The sequence below is a fragment of the Theropithecus gelada genome, chromosome 18 (assembly GCF_003255815.1).
Source record: "Theropithecus gelada isolate Dixy chromosome 18, Tgel_1.0, whole genome shotgun sequence".
Lineage (NCBI taxonomy): Eukaryota > Metazoa > Chordata > Mammalia > Primates > Cercopithecidae > Theropithecus > Theropithecus gelada.
Genome location: NC_037686.1, coordinates 6,346,914 through 6,361,693, shown reverse-complemented (window position 1 = coordinate 6,361,693; position 14,780 = coordinate 6,346,914). Strand labels below are relative to the sequence as shown.

At 41.5% G+C, this 14,780-nt stretch overlaps 1 protein-coding gene across 1 annotated transcript in view; it reads right to left on the bottom strand.

The window, feature by feature from the left end:
* LAMA1 (laminin subunit alpha 1) overlaps positions 1-14,780 on the bottom strand; it is a 172,319-nt gene that overhangs the window by 102,459 nt on the left and 55,080 nt on the right. The window contains exons 4-6 of the mRNA XM_025365118.1: positions 5,629-5,871; positions 3,984-4,163; positions 1,196-1,285 (exon numbers count right to left, since the gene is read on the bottom strand). Of these exons, the coding sequence (XP_025220903.1) occupies positions 1,196-1,285; positions 3,984-4,163; positions 5,629-5,871 (513 nt within the window). The remainder of the gene's footprint in view (positions 1-1,195; positions 1,286-3,983; positions 4,164-5,628; positions 5,872-14,780) is intronic.

Sequence of the window (14,780 nt, the reverse complement as noted above, 5' to 3'; positions counted from 1 at the left end):
ATGCACGGACATTAAGGGTTTAGAAGCTCCTGTTAATAATTTTCTTAGTGTTCATCTATATATTTTTCGGCATCGATAATAGAATAGTCCTATTCAAAAGGTAAAGAATTACAAAGATTAGAAGAAAGTAAGAAGTAACTTCACGTAAGTGTTTTAAAAGGGAAGATGTCAGGACCAGCCTGGCCAACATGGTGAAACCCCATCGCTATTAAAAATACAAAAAATTAGCTGGGGATGGTGGCACGTGCCTGTAATCCCAGCTACTCGGGAGGCTGAGGCAAGAGAAACCCTTGAACTCGGGAGGTGGAAGTTGAAGTGAGCCGAGACTGTGCCACTGTACTCCAGCATGGACAACAAGAGCGAAACTCTGTCTCAAAATAAATAAATAAATAAATAAATAAATAAATAAATAAATAAATGTTAGGAGAAGATGTTATATTATTCATTTAATGTAATGCTAAAACAGATAAACTTTTAAATCTTTTTCTAAATTTTTTACTGAGAAAGAGTCTCACTCTGTCACCCAGGCTGGAGTGCAGCAGCATGATCTCAGCTCACTGCAACCTCCGCCTCCCGAGTTCAAGCGATTCTCCTGCCTCAACCTGTCGAGTAGCTGGAACTATAGGTGCACAACACCATGCCCCACTAATTTTTGTATTTTCAGTAAAGATGAGGTTTTTCCATGTTTGCCAGACTGGTCTCAAATTCCTAGCCTCAAGTGATCCACCCGCCTCTGCCTCCCAAAGTGCTGGGATTACAGATGTGAGCCACCATGCCCCTTTTAAATCTTGATTTAGTACCAACGAAATGGAAGGGGAGAAAATAGGAAGAGAAAACCCTTCCTTAAAAAAATGTAAACATGATTTATAATTGCACATGTTTTTTGACTTTTTTATAGACAGAAGGACTTCAAAATTATTAAGGCCCCTGAATTGTACACTTTCAAATGGTAAATTTTATGTTAGGGATATTTTATCACATAAAAAAATCATTGTAAGAACTTAATTAGAAACATATCCTCCAAAGCAAAATGAAATTGTTTAAAAATGATACCAGTTAAACTTCTGAAAATCTGTTTTTTGCAACATAATTTTATACCTTTCATGTTTGTTTTGAATAAAAAAGAGTAATGCAAATATTATAGGTACAATTTCTTTTTTGAAGTTTTAGTAAAATGCAAAATACTAGAACTCACCTTTGTAGTTTCATCCCATGGACAGCTACTAGCATGACCATAGCAGATACACATGCCTCCAACAGAAATGTCCTTTATTGAATAATAATACTAAGGAAAAAGAAAGTCATGAACAAAAATTAAAACCTAGATTTCAGTGAAATGAAAAAGTTGGCACACCAACGAATATCTCATGTGGTTTAAGAATTTTTATTGGTAATCTAAAATATAATTACATGTACATTTAAAAATTATACTTCATGCACAAAGAATCCTGTGCTCAATTAAAATAAATTAGGCTCAAATTAGATCATCAGAACCCAAAGAAGTCTAAAAGAATTCCCCAACTTGGCTGCATCTTAAACCAAGTCAGTATTCTTTCAAAACTCATTACTGAAAATCCTAAAAACATTGGTAAATTGAATACAGCGCTCTCTAGAAAAGATCACGAACAACTAAGAGTTACCTTAGAATGCAAAGTTAGTCTACCACACAAAAATCAAGAAATGTCAATCACATTAACAGAACAAAGTGCTTGCCTCTGAAGAAATGCACTCACCACTTCTCTATGTTTTTACATGTTAGTGTTAATAGACTTCCTTTTCCATTATTCATTGCTAGTGACTAAAAATGTGATTCACTTTTGTTTATTGATTTTGTATACTGCAACATTGCTAAATTCACTTTTTATTTCTGGTAGTTGCTTTGTAGATTTTCTACATACATAACCATGTCATCTACAAATAATAACAGTTTAGTCTTACTATGCGTGCCTTTTTTTTTTTTTTTTTTTTTTTTTTTTTGATAAGGCGTCTCAGTGGTCTATCATCCAGACTGGAGTGCAGTGGCGTGATCTCGGCTCTGCAACCTCCACCTCCCGGGTTCAAGCTATTCTCCTGCCTCAGCCTCCTGAGTAGCTGGGATTACAGGCATGCGCCACCACACCCAGCTAATTTTTGTATTTTTAGTAGAGACCGGGTTTCACCATGTTAGCCAGGACAGTCCTGATCTCCCGACCTCGTGATCCACCCGCCTAGGCCTCCCAAAGTGCTGGAATTACAGGCATGAGCCACTGTGCCTGGCCTTCTTTTTTCATTATTGAACATTATTGAGCATTATTGAACAAGACCTTTTCAAATAATAAAACTCTGCCAAGGCGAATTAAAGAAGATTTAGATAAGTGAAAAGTTATAGCAGGTCCACAGATTGGATGACTCAACATTGTTAAAATGTCTTCTAAAATTCTTCCCAAATTGGTCTAAAGAATCAGTGGAATCCCAACGAAAATCTTAGCAGGCTTTATTTTTTTTTTTACGGAAATTGACAAACTGATTCTAAAATTTATAAGGAAATACAAGAAACCTGACCTCTCAAGACCTACTATAAAGCTACAGTAACCAAGAAAGCTTGTTATTGGCACAAGAATAGACCAATAGATCTATAGAACAGTAGAGAGTCCAGAAATAAACCCACAATAATAAGGTTGAATAGTTTTCAACAAGGACCCCAAAACAAGCAAAATATTCTCAACAAACGGTGCTAGAACAATTGTATATACATATAGGAAAAAACAAAAAACAAAAAAACTCCGACTCCTTCCTCACATCAAATACAAAAATTAATATGAAATGAATTATAGATGTAAAAGCTAAAACTATAAAGCTACTAAAAGAAAGCATACTATGATATCTTGGTAAATTTTGGATAAGCTAATATTTTTTGAGGTCATAGAAAGCATTAATCATAAAAGAAAAAAATGGTAAATTGGGATTCATCATAAAACCTCTGCTCATCAAAAGTCACAGGAAACTGAATAAGCGAACACCAAGTAGAACGGATATGTTTGCAATATATACATATCTGATGAAGGATTCATACACAAAATATATAAAATTATGTTATAAGTCAGTAACAAGGAGGCTTATTTTTTGTCCAATTTAAAAATGGACAAAAAAATCTGATTGTATACTAGTAAGCACATTGTCAACATTAGTCATCAGAGAAACACAAATTAACATCACAAAATGCCAATACATGCACACAGGAACAGCCGGCATAAAAATGACTGATAGCACTAAATATCTAAGAGTGTGTAGTGCAGCCAGAACTCTCACTCATTGCTGGTCAGACTACAAAATGGATACAATTACTTTTATTTTTATTTTTTAAATAGAGTTGAGGTCTCCCTCTATTGCCTAGGCTGGTCCCAAACTCCCAGGCTCCAGTGACCCTCCCATTTCAGCCTCCCAAAGTGTTGGGATTACACACATGAGCCACAACACCCAGCTGGATACAAATACTTTTTATATAAGTTTAGCATTTTCTTTAAAAGGTAAACATCCACCTATCCTATAACTTAGTAATCCCACTCCTGGGTTATTGAAGGGATATGAAGATTTTTGTGACACCAGTCTTATACACTTAACTATATACTTAAAATCTGTATGCTTTCCTGAATGTAAATTATTTCTCAAACTTTAAAATTTGCTATGAAAGAAAATCCTCAGTTGCCAAAGATCAGATGTGGAACCAGACTACAATGTGATGAATAAAGACCATGACATTCACCACATTATGGCACTACGGGGACAGGGTGGGTGAGGGACCTGAGGACACGATTTTGGCCCATCACCTAAAGGTAGCATCTGTAACAACATAGCAATCTTACATGAAATAAGGATGTAGCCACTGGCAAGAAAAATGGCCAACACGTGGGGGAAAGAACAACCAAAAAGGAAAGAAGAAAAATAATAGTTCTCTTAAATAAAATTAATCTTTCATAGTGGCAGGACTGCCGTCCCATACTCACGCGTCTGGTAACAATAGGATCCAGGTCTTTAGGTTCCCGGTGGCTAAGGGTCATGAGATCTGCATTGAGCGTTCTAATGCGTTGTAAGCGAAGGCGAATATATCGTGCAGAAGTGAATTCCAACAACTTGGGTGAAAGATCGTCAGCGCTTGGTCTGCCATTGATGAGTGATGTATGAATCTGAAGATGAAGGCATCAAAATAGACAAATGTCAATTTTTTTTTTTTTTTTTTGAGATGGAGTCTCGCTGTATGGTCCAGGCTGGAGTGCAGTGGTGCGATCTTGGCTCACTGTAACCTCCACTTCCCAGGTTCAAGCAATTCTCCTGCCTCAGCCTCCTGAGTAGCTGGGACTATAGGGGTGCACCACGACGTACAGCTAATTTTTGTATTTTTAGTAGAGACAGTATTTCACGATGTTCACCAGGTTGGTCTTGAGCTCCTGACCTCAGGTGATCCACCTGCCTCAGCCTCCCAAAATGCTGGGATTACAGGGGTGAGCCACTGCACCTGGCCACAAATGTCAATTTTAAGCATGCAAAAACATAGCCCTGATTGTCTAATGTCAGGACAGAATCTTTAAGAGATTCTATCTAAAATCAAAGCAAAACAACTAGCTTCTTGTAAAAGTATGTCTAACGTTTGTTAATTACTTGCGAATTACCATGATCTCAATGTCTTCAGTTTATTGAAGTTATCTATTTCAGTGTCTCAGATATACTATATACTTAAAATCTGTATGCTTTCCTGAATGTAAATTACGTCTCAAACTTTAAAATTTGATATAAAAGAAAACCCTCACTTGCCGAAGATCAGATGTGGAACCAGACTACAATGTGAAGAACAAAGACTACGGCATTCATCACATTATGGCATTATTGCTGCAGATCTTTTAAGAAGACTGTTTCTCTCCATGTGGTTAGAATATTTCAGCATCTGTCCCGGGGCTACACCTTCTCTGAAGCAAATTTTAGATGTTATGAATAGGCTTCGAGAAGAACAAAGAAAAAGTGCCTCAAAGCCTGAATGATACAGGCTGCCTTAATTAATCTCTGCCCTTGAAACAACACACAGCTCACTGCAGAGTTCCCGCCGTGAAGAGCACTGGAGAGTTTTTGTAGTTTCATCTCTTCGAGCCAGGTGCTACTAAAGAATGGGCTGTTTCTCATTACACCCTGACTTTAAGGAAGTGTATACAATCTGGGCACGCTGGGGACTAAGCTGCAAGACTTCAAGAGTCTCCAGTGCTCACCACCTACCGAGGAGAACATTGAGAAAACTGAGAACTACAACTCTGGGGGACATTTTAGCTCTCTAATATTTCAACAAACGTTCTTGCCAGGGTGCTGTGGGGAAGATGCTCTGAAGGAGGATCCAAGGGCGTCATTAAATCAGAGCAGAGTGAAGACTGAGAGCCTCCTTGAAGAGAGGAAGTCAACAAGGTAAACTACATTGTGAAATTACTCATAACAGACTTGACTCATGGCCACTTTAAATAGAGCTAGATAGCTATGTTAAAGAGTTTTGTATTGACAGAGATCAATTTTGCGTCTTTAATGTTGGCCATGACAACGGCTGTCTTAACATCTGAGACAGGGAGACTCTGATGAGGAAACAGATCTTGCCGCAGCGGGCACCATACCCACCTCTCCATGCTCAAGTGGCACCAATCTGGAATAATAGGAGGTGCAGATCACTTCATCATCAGCCCTGTAGGTGGGCGGCCCTCGTCTTGGAGTTATATTGTAACGAGACAAACACTCTGAGTCGCTGACTGCATAATACTGCCAGGGGCTGAACGTGGTGCCGTCTAGAGAACGCTCCAAAATCCAGTTTCCGGGCCGAGGGGCATTGGCAGCTTTAATGATGACATATGCAACTTGAAAGACCTGAAAGAAAGACACTGAAAAGTCTCAATCCAGAATCGATATAAGCCAGGCACAGAATGAGAGCTACTGCATGATCTCACTTAAAGGTAGAGTCTAAGATAGTTGAACTTAGAATCAGACAGTAGAGTGGTGGCTGCCAGGAGCTGTGGGAGAGGGGAATAGGGAGATGGTGGTCAGTGCATACAAAGTTTCAGTGATGCAAGATGAATAAGTTCTGGAGATATAATGGATGATAACAATACTGTACAGTATACTAGAAATTTATGTATTAAAAGGGTAGATCTTATGTATGCTCATCATATACACAAAAGGGTAGCTATGTGAAGTGATAAATATACTAGTTATCTGGATTGTGATGGATGATTCTTTCATAGTGTATACGTATATCAAATCAAGTTGTATACCTTAAATATATACAATAACTTTTTTAAAAAACAGAATCAGTAGCAGCTGTTTAAAAACAAAAGTGCATCTTGAGAGAACTGGTATACATTGGTTGCCAAAATCGAAGCTCTGGAGTATAACTGCTCATACATGTTAATCAGAAATGTGTCTTGTGAATAATCTCTTAGTAGCATTTGTTTTCAGAATAAACTCAAAAAGTACAAATAAATTTATAGTATTATTATTATTAACAATATTGGTATGAACATAAGAGCTTGTTCTTGTTTCCAGTGTATGTTATTTGGATCCTGAAAGATACTAGTGTTATGTTACATTAACAGTAGTGTTAAAAGTTTTTTTTTTTTTTTTTTTTTTTGAGACGGAGTCTCACTGTGTCTCCCAGGCTGGAGTGCAGTGGCGCGATCTCGGCTCACTGCAAGCTCCGCCCCCCGGGTTCACGCCATTCTCCCGCCTCAGCCTCCGAGTAGCTGGGACTACAGGCGCCCGCCACCACGCCCGGCTAGTTTTTTGTATTTTTAGTAGAGACGGGGTTTCACCATGTTAGCCAGGATGGTCTCGATCTCCTGACCTCCTGATCCACCCGCCTCGGCCTCCCAAAGTGCTGGGATTACAGGCTTGAGCCACCGCGCCCGGCCTAAAAGTATTTTTATAGTGATTTGGAGATAACACATCTAAATATGAGAAAAAAGTCAGCCCACTACACATCTCCAGAATGGCTAAAATCCAAAACACTGACAACACCAAACGCTGGGGAGGATGTGGAGCAACAGGAATTCTCATTCATTTCCGGTGGGAATGTAAAATGGCACATCCTCTTTGGAAGATAGTTTGGTAGTTTCTTACAAAACTAAACATGCTCGCCATACTCAGTAGTAAAAATGCTCACCATACTCAGCAGTCATGCTCCTGGGTGTCTACCCAAATGAACTGAAAACTTAGGTCCTCACAAAAACCTGCACCACCATTGCCAAAACTTGGAAGCAACCAAGACGTGCTCTAACAGGTAAATAGAAACACATGCTGTGGTGCATCCAGACCATGGAATATTAAGATAAAAAGAATGAATTCTCAAGCCACAAAAAGACATGAAGAAACCTTGAATGCATATTACTGGCTGGGTGCAGTGGCTCATGCCTGTAATCCCAGCACTTTGGGAGGCCAAGGCTGGTGGATCTCCTGAGCTCAGGAGTTTGAGACCACCCAGAGCAACGTGATAAAACCTCATCTCTACTAAAATACAAAAAAATTAGGTGGGTGTGGTGGCATGTGCCTGTAGTCCCTGCTACTCAGGAGGCTGAGTCATGAGAATCACTTGAACCCCAGAGGCAGAGGTTATGGGGAGCCGAGATTGCGCCACTGCACCCAGCTTGGACTACAGTGTGAGACTCTGTCTCAAAAAAAAAAAGAAAGAAAGAAAGGCTAGGTGCCGTGGCTCACGCCTGTAATCCCAGCACTTGGGGAGGCCGTAAAAAAAAAAGAAAGAAAAAAGGCTAGGCGCCATGGCTCACGCCTGTAATCCCAGCACTTGGGGAGGCCGTGGCAGGCAGATCAGCTGAGGTCAGGAGTTCGAGACCAACCTGACCAACACGGTGAAACCACATCTCTACTAAATACAAAAAAATTAGCCAGCCGTGGAGGCGCATGCATGTAATCCCAGCTACTTTTGAGGCTGAGGCAGGAGAACCGCTTGAACCTGGGAAGCAGAGGTTGCAGTGGGTTGAGATTGAACCATTGCACTCCAGCCTGAGCAACAAGAGAGAAACTCTGTTTCAGAAAATAAATAAATCGGCTGGGCGTGGAGGCTCAAACCTGTAATCCTAGCACTTTGGGAGGCCTAGGCAGATGGATCACGAGGTCAGGAGATCGAGACCATCCTGGCTAACACGGTGAAACCCCGTCTCTACTAAAAATACAAAAAAATTATCTGGGCATGGTGGCGCATGCTTGCAGTCCAGCTACTCGGGAGGCTGAGGCAGGAGAATCGCTTGAACCCGGGAGGCGGAGGTTGCAGTGAGCTGAGATTGTGCCACTGCACTCCAGCCTGGGTGACAGAGCAAGATTCCATCTCAAAAATAATAAATAAATAAATAAATAGATGCATATTACTAAGTGAAAGAAGCCAATCTGAAAAGGCTCCATACTGTATGATTCCAACTGTATGACACTGTGACAAACGCAAAACGATGAAGACGGCAAAAAGATCAGTGGCTACCTGCGTCTCAGGGGGAGGGAAGGAGATGAATAGGTGGAGCACAGGAGATGTTTAGGGCAGTGAAACCACCCTGTATGATACTTTAACGGTGGAAACATGTCATTACACATTTGTCTAAACACACAGAACGTACAACACCAAGAGGGAACCCTCATGTAAACTATGCACTCAACAATAATAATGCATCAATATTGTCTCATCAGTGATAACAAATGCACCATTCGAATGAAAGATGGTAATAGTGGGAGAAACTGGAGGGGAGGGAGAGAGTGAGGAGTATGCAACTTTGTACTTTCTGCTCATTTTTCTATAAATGTAAAACCGTTCCAAAAATGTCTATTAATGGAAAAAAATTAAAAGTCAGAGTAATGAGGAAACAAACTGGGGAAAAAAATGAATGTAGATGACTATTATCAGCAGGAGGAGACTAGGCAGACAAATCCTGGATTTGGAAGGGACCCTGGTAGACATCTAGCCCAAAATCTAGCACTGAGAAGGAATTATCTCTCCAAAAACCCCAGGCCTTCTCCAAGTACTTCCAGTGACAGGAAATTCATTAGCTCCTAAGACAGTCCTTTTGTTTTAAGACAACTCCCTCATTAGAGGATTTTTTTTTTTGTCTTTTTTTTTTTTTTTTTTGGGACAAGGTCTGACTCTGCTGCCCAGGCTGCTGGAGTGCAGTGGCACGATATCAGCTCACTGCAGTCCCAACCTCCTGGGCTCAAGTGATCCTCCCACCTCAGCCTCCAGAGTGGCATGCACCCCCACACCTGGCTAATTTTTGTATTTTTTTGTGGGACAGGGTCTTGCTACGTTGCCCAGGCTGGTCTCAAACACCTGGGCTCAAGTGGTCCGCCCACCTCGACCTCCCAAAGTGCTAGGATTATAGCCTTGAGCCACTGTGCCTGGCCAGAGAATCTTTTTTTACATTGATTCAAGCTCCCCCATAATATTCTACATGCTGGAGCTGCAGAAAAGATCTTGGATTCCACTTTCATGTAACTGTCCTTCGAGTATCTGAACATAGCTATCATATATCACCTCCAGAATCTCTCGCTTTTATCCTCAATATTCTGGTTTCCTGAAAACATTCATCATTTAACAAGACATCCTTGCCTTGTCATAAGGCTCTGGACATAACCTTATTTTAAAATGCAGCTCCCAGGAATTGAATAGAGAACTCTAAATGTTTTCTGAACTGTGAAGAACGTGGTGAAAATATCACACCCCTGTTTTAGTTATTCAGCCTTAGCAAGCACTCAATTTTCTGAGAGTAAACTTAGATTACTAACTCAGGTCGCGGTAGCAAGCAACAATAACCAAAACATGCCTTTCTCCCTGTGAACGACTGACTCCAGACTTCCTTTAACCCAGATGGATACAGGTGATTTTTTAAAAAACCAAACTCCAGAACTTTTAATTTGTAAAATAGATATGCAATACGTGTGTGTAAATGTACCTCTAAACAAGCGTGTGTACAGTTGACCTTTGAACAACACGGGTTTAAACTACATAGGTCCACTTATAAACGAACTTTTTTGTGTGCTTCTGTCACCCCTGAGACAGCAAAACCAACCCCTCTTCCTGCTCCTCCTCATCCTACTCAACGTGAAGATGACAGGGATGAGGACCCTGATGGATCCACGCCCACTTAATAATAGTAAATATAATATTGTCTCTTCCTTACAATTTTAATAACAATTTCTTTTCTCTAGCTTACCTTATTGTAAGAATATACCATAAACATACAACACACAAATACATACATAATACATAATACAATGCATACAACACATAAAATATGTGTTAACTGTTTATGTTATCAGCAAGGCTTCAAGTCAATAGTAGGCTATTAGTAGTTAAGTATTTTAGGGAAGTCAAATGTTATTCACGGATTTTTTGACTGCATTGGGAGTTGGCACCCCCAACCCTCAAGTTATTCAAGGGTCAGCTGTGTGTGTGTGTAAATATATATATATGTATATATAAAAATTTAGGCCAGATGCGGTGGCTCACGCCTGTAATCCCAGCATTTTGGGAGGCAGAGGTGGGCAGATCAATCGAGGTCAGGAGTTCGAGACCAGCCTGGCCAACATGGTGAAACCCCATCTCTACTAAAAAAATACAAATATTAGCTGGGTGTAGTGGCGCATGCCTGTAATCCCAGCTACTTGGGAGGCTGAGGCCAGAGAACTGCTTGAACCTGGGAGGCAGAGGGTGCAGTGAGCCAAGATCACACCACTGCACTCCCAGCCTGGGTGACAGAGCGAGACTCCATCTCAAAAAAAAAAAAAAAATGTACCCACGTACACACACATACACCTATATGTGTATGTCTTGGGAAGGAAGTTGTTAATTTACTGAGTCTTATTGCCTGGGTTTTCTTGGGTTTTATTTCTTTGCTTTTCTTTTCCCTGATTCCGGAATTCCATAGAATCAATAGGGACTAATAATTCTATCTCATCATAGTAACTCTTTCCACCTGCCGGAAACGCTCTCCAGCGGACTTCAGTGTGCCGGTGATGTCAGGGAGTTGGATGTTTTGGCTATCTCTGCGCTTGTGCTGCTTTCCTTTCGAAGACAACTGCCATTTCTAAAGCACATTAGAAGTGAAATAAGGGCCGGGTGCGGTGGCTCGCGCCTGTAATCCCAGCACTTTGGGAGGCCGAGGCGGGCGGATCATGAGGTCAGGAGATCGAGACCATCCTAGCTAACACGGTGAAGCCCCGTCTCTACTAAAAATACAAAAAATTAGCTGGGCATGGTGGCAGGTGCCTGTACTCCCAGCTACTCAGGAGGCTGAGGCAGGAGAATGGCGTGAACCCGGGAGGCAGAGCTTGCAGTGAGTGGAAGCTTGCAGAAAGTGGAAGCTTGTAGAAAGTGGAAGCTTGCGCCACTGCACTCCAGCCTGGGCGACAGAGTAAGACTCTGTCTCAAAAAAAAAAAAAAAAAAGTGAAATAATGTGTTCAGGGGCTTTGACAAGGAGGACAAGGGAGAACATTCTCATAGCTACTCAACACTGTCCAATTTTTTTGTAAATGTTTGCATCATAAAAGTTGAACTCTATGAATATGTGGGTTGTGATCATTCATTACTGCTGCACATGTGAAACGACTTCACAAAGCAGAGGCGCCACATAAGCCAGGATGATCAGGCAGCCCATTTGGGAGGGAGAGAAGGCAAGGTCATTTACAAAGACATCTGAAACAGAATTACTTTCTGTCTTCCAGTTTCACATTTGAAAATGGAAAGAACAAGTTTACCATGTGCATGTTAGGAGCTTTACACATGTATCATCACATTTAATCCCAAACAACCCCGTTACTGTTTTTGTGCCCATTTTACACATTTGGAAACGGAAGAAAAGAGAGGTCAAGGAACAAACTACTGAGTTGCAGGTCCCCAAAGAAACCAGGTGGTGTCAACTCCAGAGCCCTTCAGCCACCCTGCGTACTGCCTGCCCCCAAATGTTCACACACACATAGGGTCACTGAACTTTCGTTTTTGTAATGCCAAGAAACAAACAAACAAAAAGATTCCTACATTCATCTGGAGACCAGGTTCATGTGTTAAGTACAGTGGCAGCTCTTCCAGATATTCTGCTGAGTCGGGGAAGAGGATGGAGAGTGTGCAAGAAACAAAAATTAATGACTTCTAATGCCACGAAGCACTTTCTGCGGCTAGTGCCAATGCCACATGCTTCATTAGAATTATTAATGCCTTGAATTTTTTTTTTTTTTTTTTTTTTTGAGATAGTGTCTCGCCCTGTCGCCCAGATTGGAGTACAGTGGCGTGATCTCGGCTCACTGCAACCTCCGACTCCTGGGTTCAAGTGGTTCTCCTGCCTCAGCCTCCGGAGTAGCTGGGATTACAGGTGCACGCCGCCACGTCCAGCTAATTTTTGTATTTTTAGTAGAGATGGGGTTTTACCATGTTGGCCAGGCTGGTCTCAAACTCCTGACCTCAAATGATCCATGCCTCTCAAAGTGCTGGGATTAAAGACATGAGGTACCATGCCTCAACAACTCTTTGAATTCTTACAACTACATTCTTCTTACGAAGTAAGTACTGTCATTTCCCCCCATTACAGATGAGGAAATTGGGGCACAGAAAGGTTAGGTAATCTTCCCAGTATCTTACAGGTGCTGAACTGTATACAGCAGGGCTTGAACCCAGGCAGTTTCTACTCTTAAGCACTATGCCGCGCTACTTCTAGATATTGCAAAGAAAAGGAAAGAAATCCCAGGCTGAGACAACTGGTAAGTCCTAATCCAGTTTTTCCACCCTTTTACTTCCACCACTGTCATTCCTTTCTTTCCTTCCTTCTTTCCTTCCTTCTTTCCTTCCTTCCTTCCTTTTCCTTCCTTCCTTCCTTTCTCTTTCTCTTTCTCTTTCTTTCTCTCTCTCTCTCTCTCCTTTTCTTTCTTTCTTTTTTTTTTTTGATATAAGATCTTACTCTATCATCCAGGCTGGAGTGCAGTAGCATGGTCACAGCTCACTACAGCCTTGACCTCCTGGGCTCAAGAGATTCTCCCACCTCAGCCTGCCAAATCACTGGAACCACAGACAAGCCACATGATGCCTGGCTGATTTTTTAAAATTTTCTTCGTAGTCATGGGATCTCACTACATTGCCCAGGCTGGTCTTGAACTCTTGGGCTAAAGTGATCCACCCACCTTGGCCTCCCAAAGTGCCGTGATTACAGATGTGAACCACCGACACAGCCCATAATCATTTCAATACCATGTGCCAGTATTTTATCAACCTTTTGCCAGCTTTTATTCTGAGAGCTTAGTCATATGTTAGAAAATGATACCAAACAGAAAAACAATCACAGTGAAAAACTTCAGGATGAACTTTCAAGGGAGGAGTTAGTTAACTTTTATCTTGATCAAAGCCTTCCTTAGGATGTTGGCCATTGTTCCCACAATCTCTCAATAGCCCTCAAGGTCCCCAAACTGGAGACCAGGACACAAACTAGGGGTCCTGAGAGTGGCGAGTCTGATAAAGAGGAAGAGGTGCTATGAAGACTCTAAATACAATTTGTCTTCATTTTGCCCCGTTATGGGCTGAACTGTTTCCCCCAAAATGCATACATTGAAGTTCTAACTTCCAGTAGCTGAGAACATGGCTGTATCTGGTGACAGGGTCTTTAAAGAGGTGATTAAGTTAAATGAGGTCATTGCAGTGGGCCCTGTGTCAATATTTTTGGTGTCATAGGAAAAGCAGATTAGGACACGGACAGTACAGAGGGAAGACCCTGTGAGGACTCAGGGAGGATAAGCCACTATGAGCCAGAAGAAACCGACTCTGCTGACACCTTTACCTTACACTTCAGCCTCCAGAACTGTGAGGATGTCAGTGTCTCTTGCTTGAGCTGCCCAGTCGGTGCTACTTATTACAGCAGTCCAAGCTGATTAATACAGGCCCAATTCACCAATCCTGTGTTGACAAATTGGTCTTACACATAATGTAGGAAAACTGAAGGATTTTCTGTTAGTATGTAGAACTTTTTTTTTCTTTTTGAGATGAAATTTCTCTCTTGTCGCCCAGGCTGAAGTGCAGTGGCGCAATCTCGGCTCACTGCAACCTCTGCCTCCTGGGTTCAAGTGATTCTCCTGCCTCAGCCTCCTGAGTAGCTGGGATTACAGGTGCACACCACCATGCCCAGCTAATGTTTGTATTTTTAGTAGAGACGGGGTTTCATCATGTTGGCCAGGATGGTCTTGAACTCCTGACCCCAGGTGATCCACCTGCCTCAGCCTCATAAAGTGCTAGGATTACAGGCGTGAGCCACTGTGCCTGGCCGGTATATAGAATATTAAACCCTTGTCCCAATAAAATCCACAATATTTCTTTTGCCCTTTTTTTGCATGGTTGACTAAACTGCCTTTTCTCTGGATTTAAGGTTGGCTGAACACAAACTGATGATGCAGGGGTTCTCACTAGACTCAGAGTCAATGGAGTCTTGCTAAACCTGCAGCTGATACAGCCACTTTTAAATCCACTTTCATCACGATTTTCCACCAAGTAGCCTTTGTTAATGATCACTGGAATGCACATAAACAGTGTCACATAAATAAAGTAGGCACACATCAAACGCCACTTTCTAAAAAGGAATCCAGACAGGAATGTTCATGTGGGCCTCAATCTTAACTTAAATATATAAAATCCATCTCAGGCACAGATGTCTAAAAAATACAGATAACTGAATTTTCCAGCATCAGAGGTCAACTTCCCATGTGCAGAGAGAAGGGAAGCCTCTCCTCTCCACAGAAAGTGCAGCTGTTC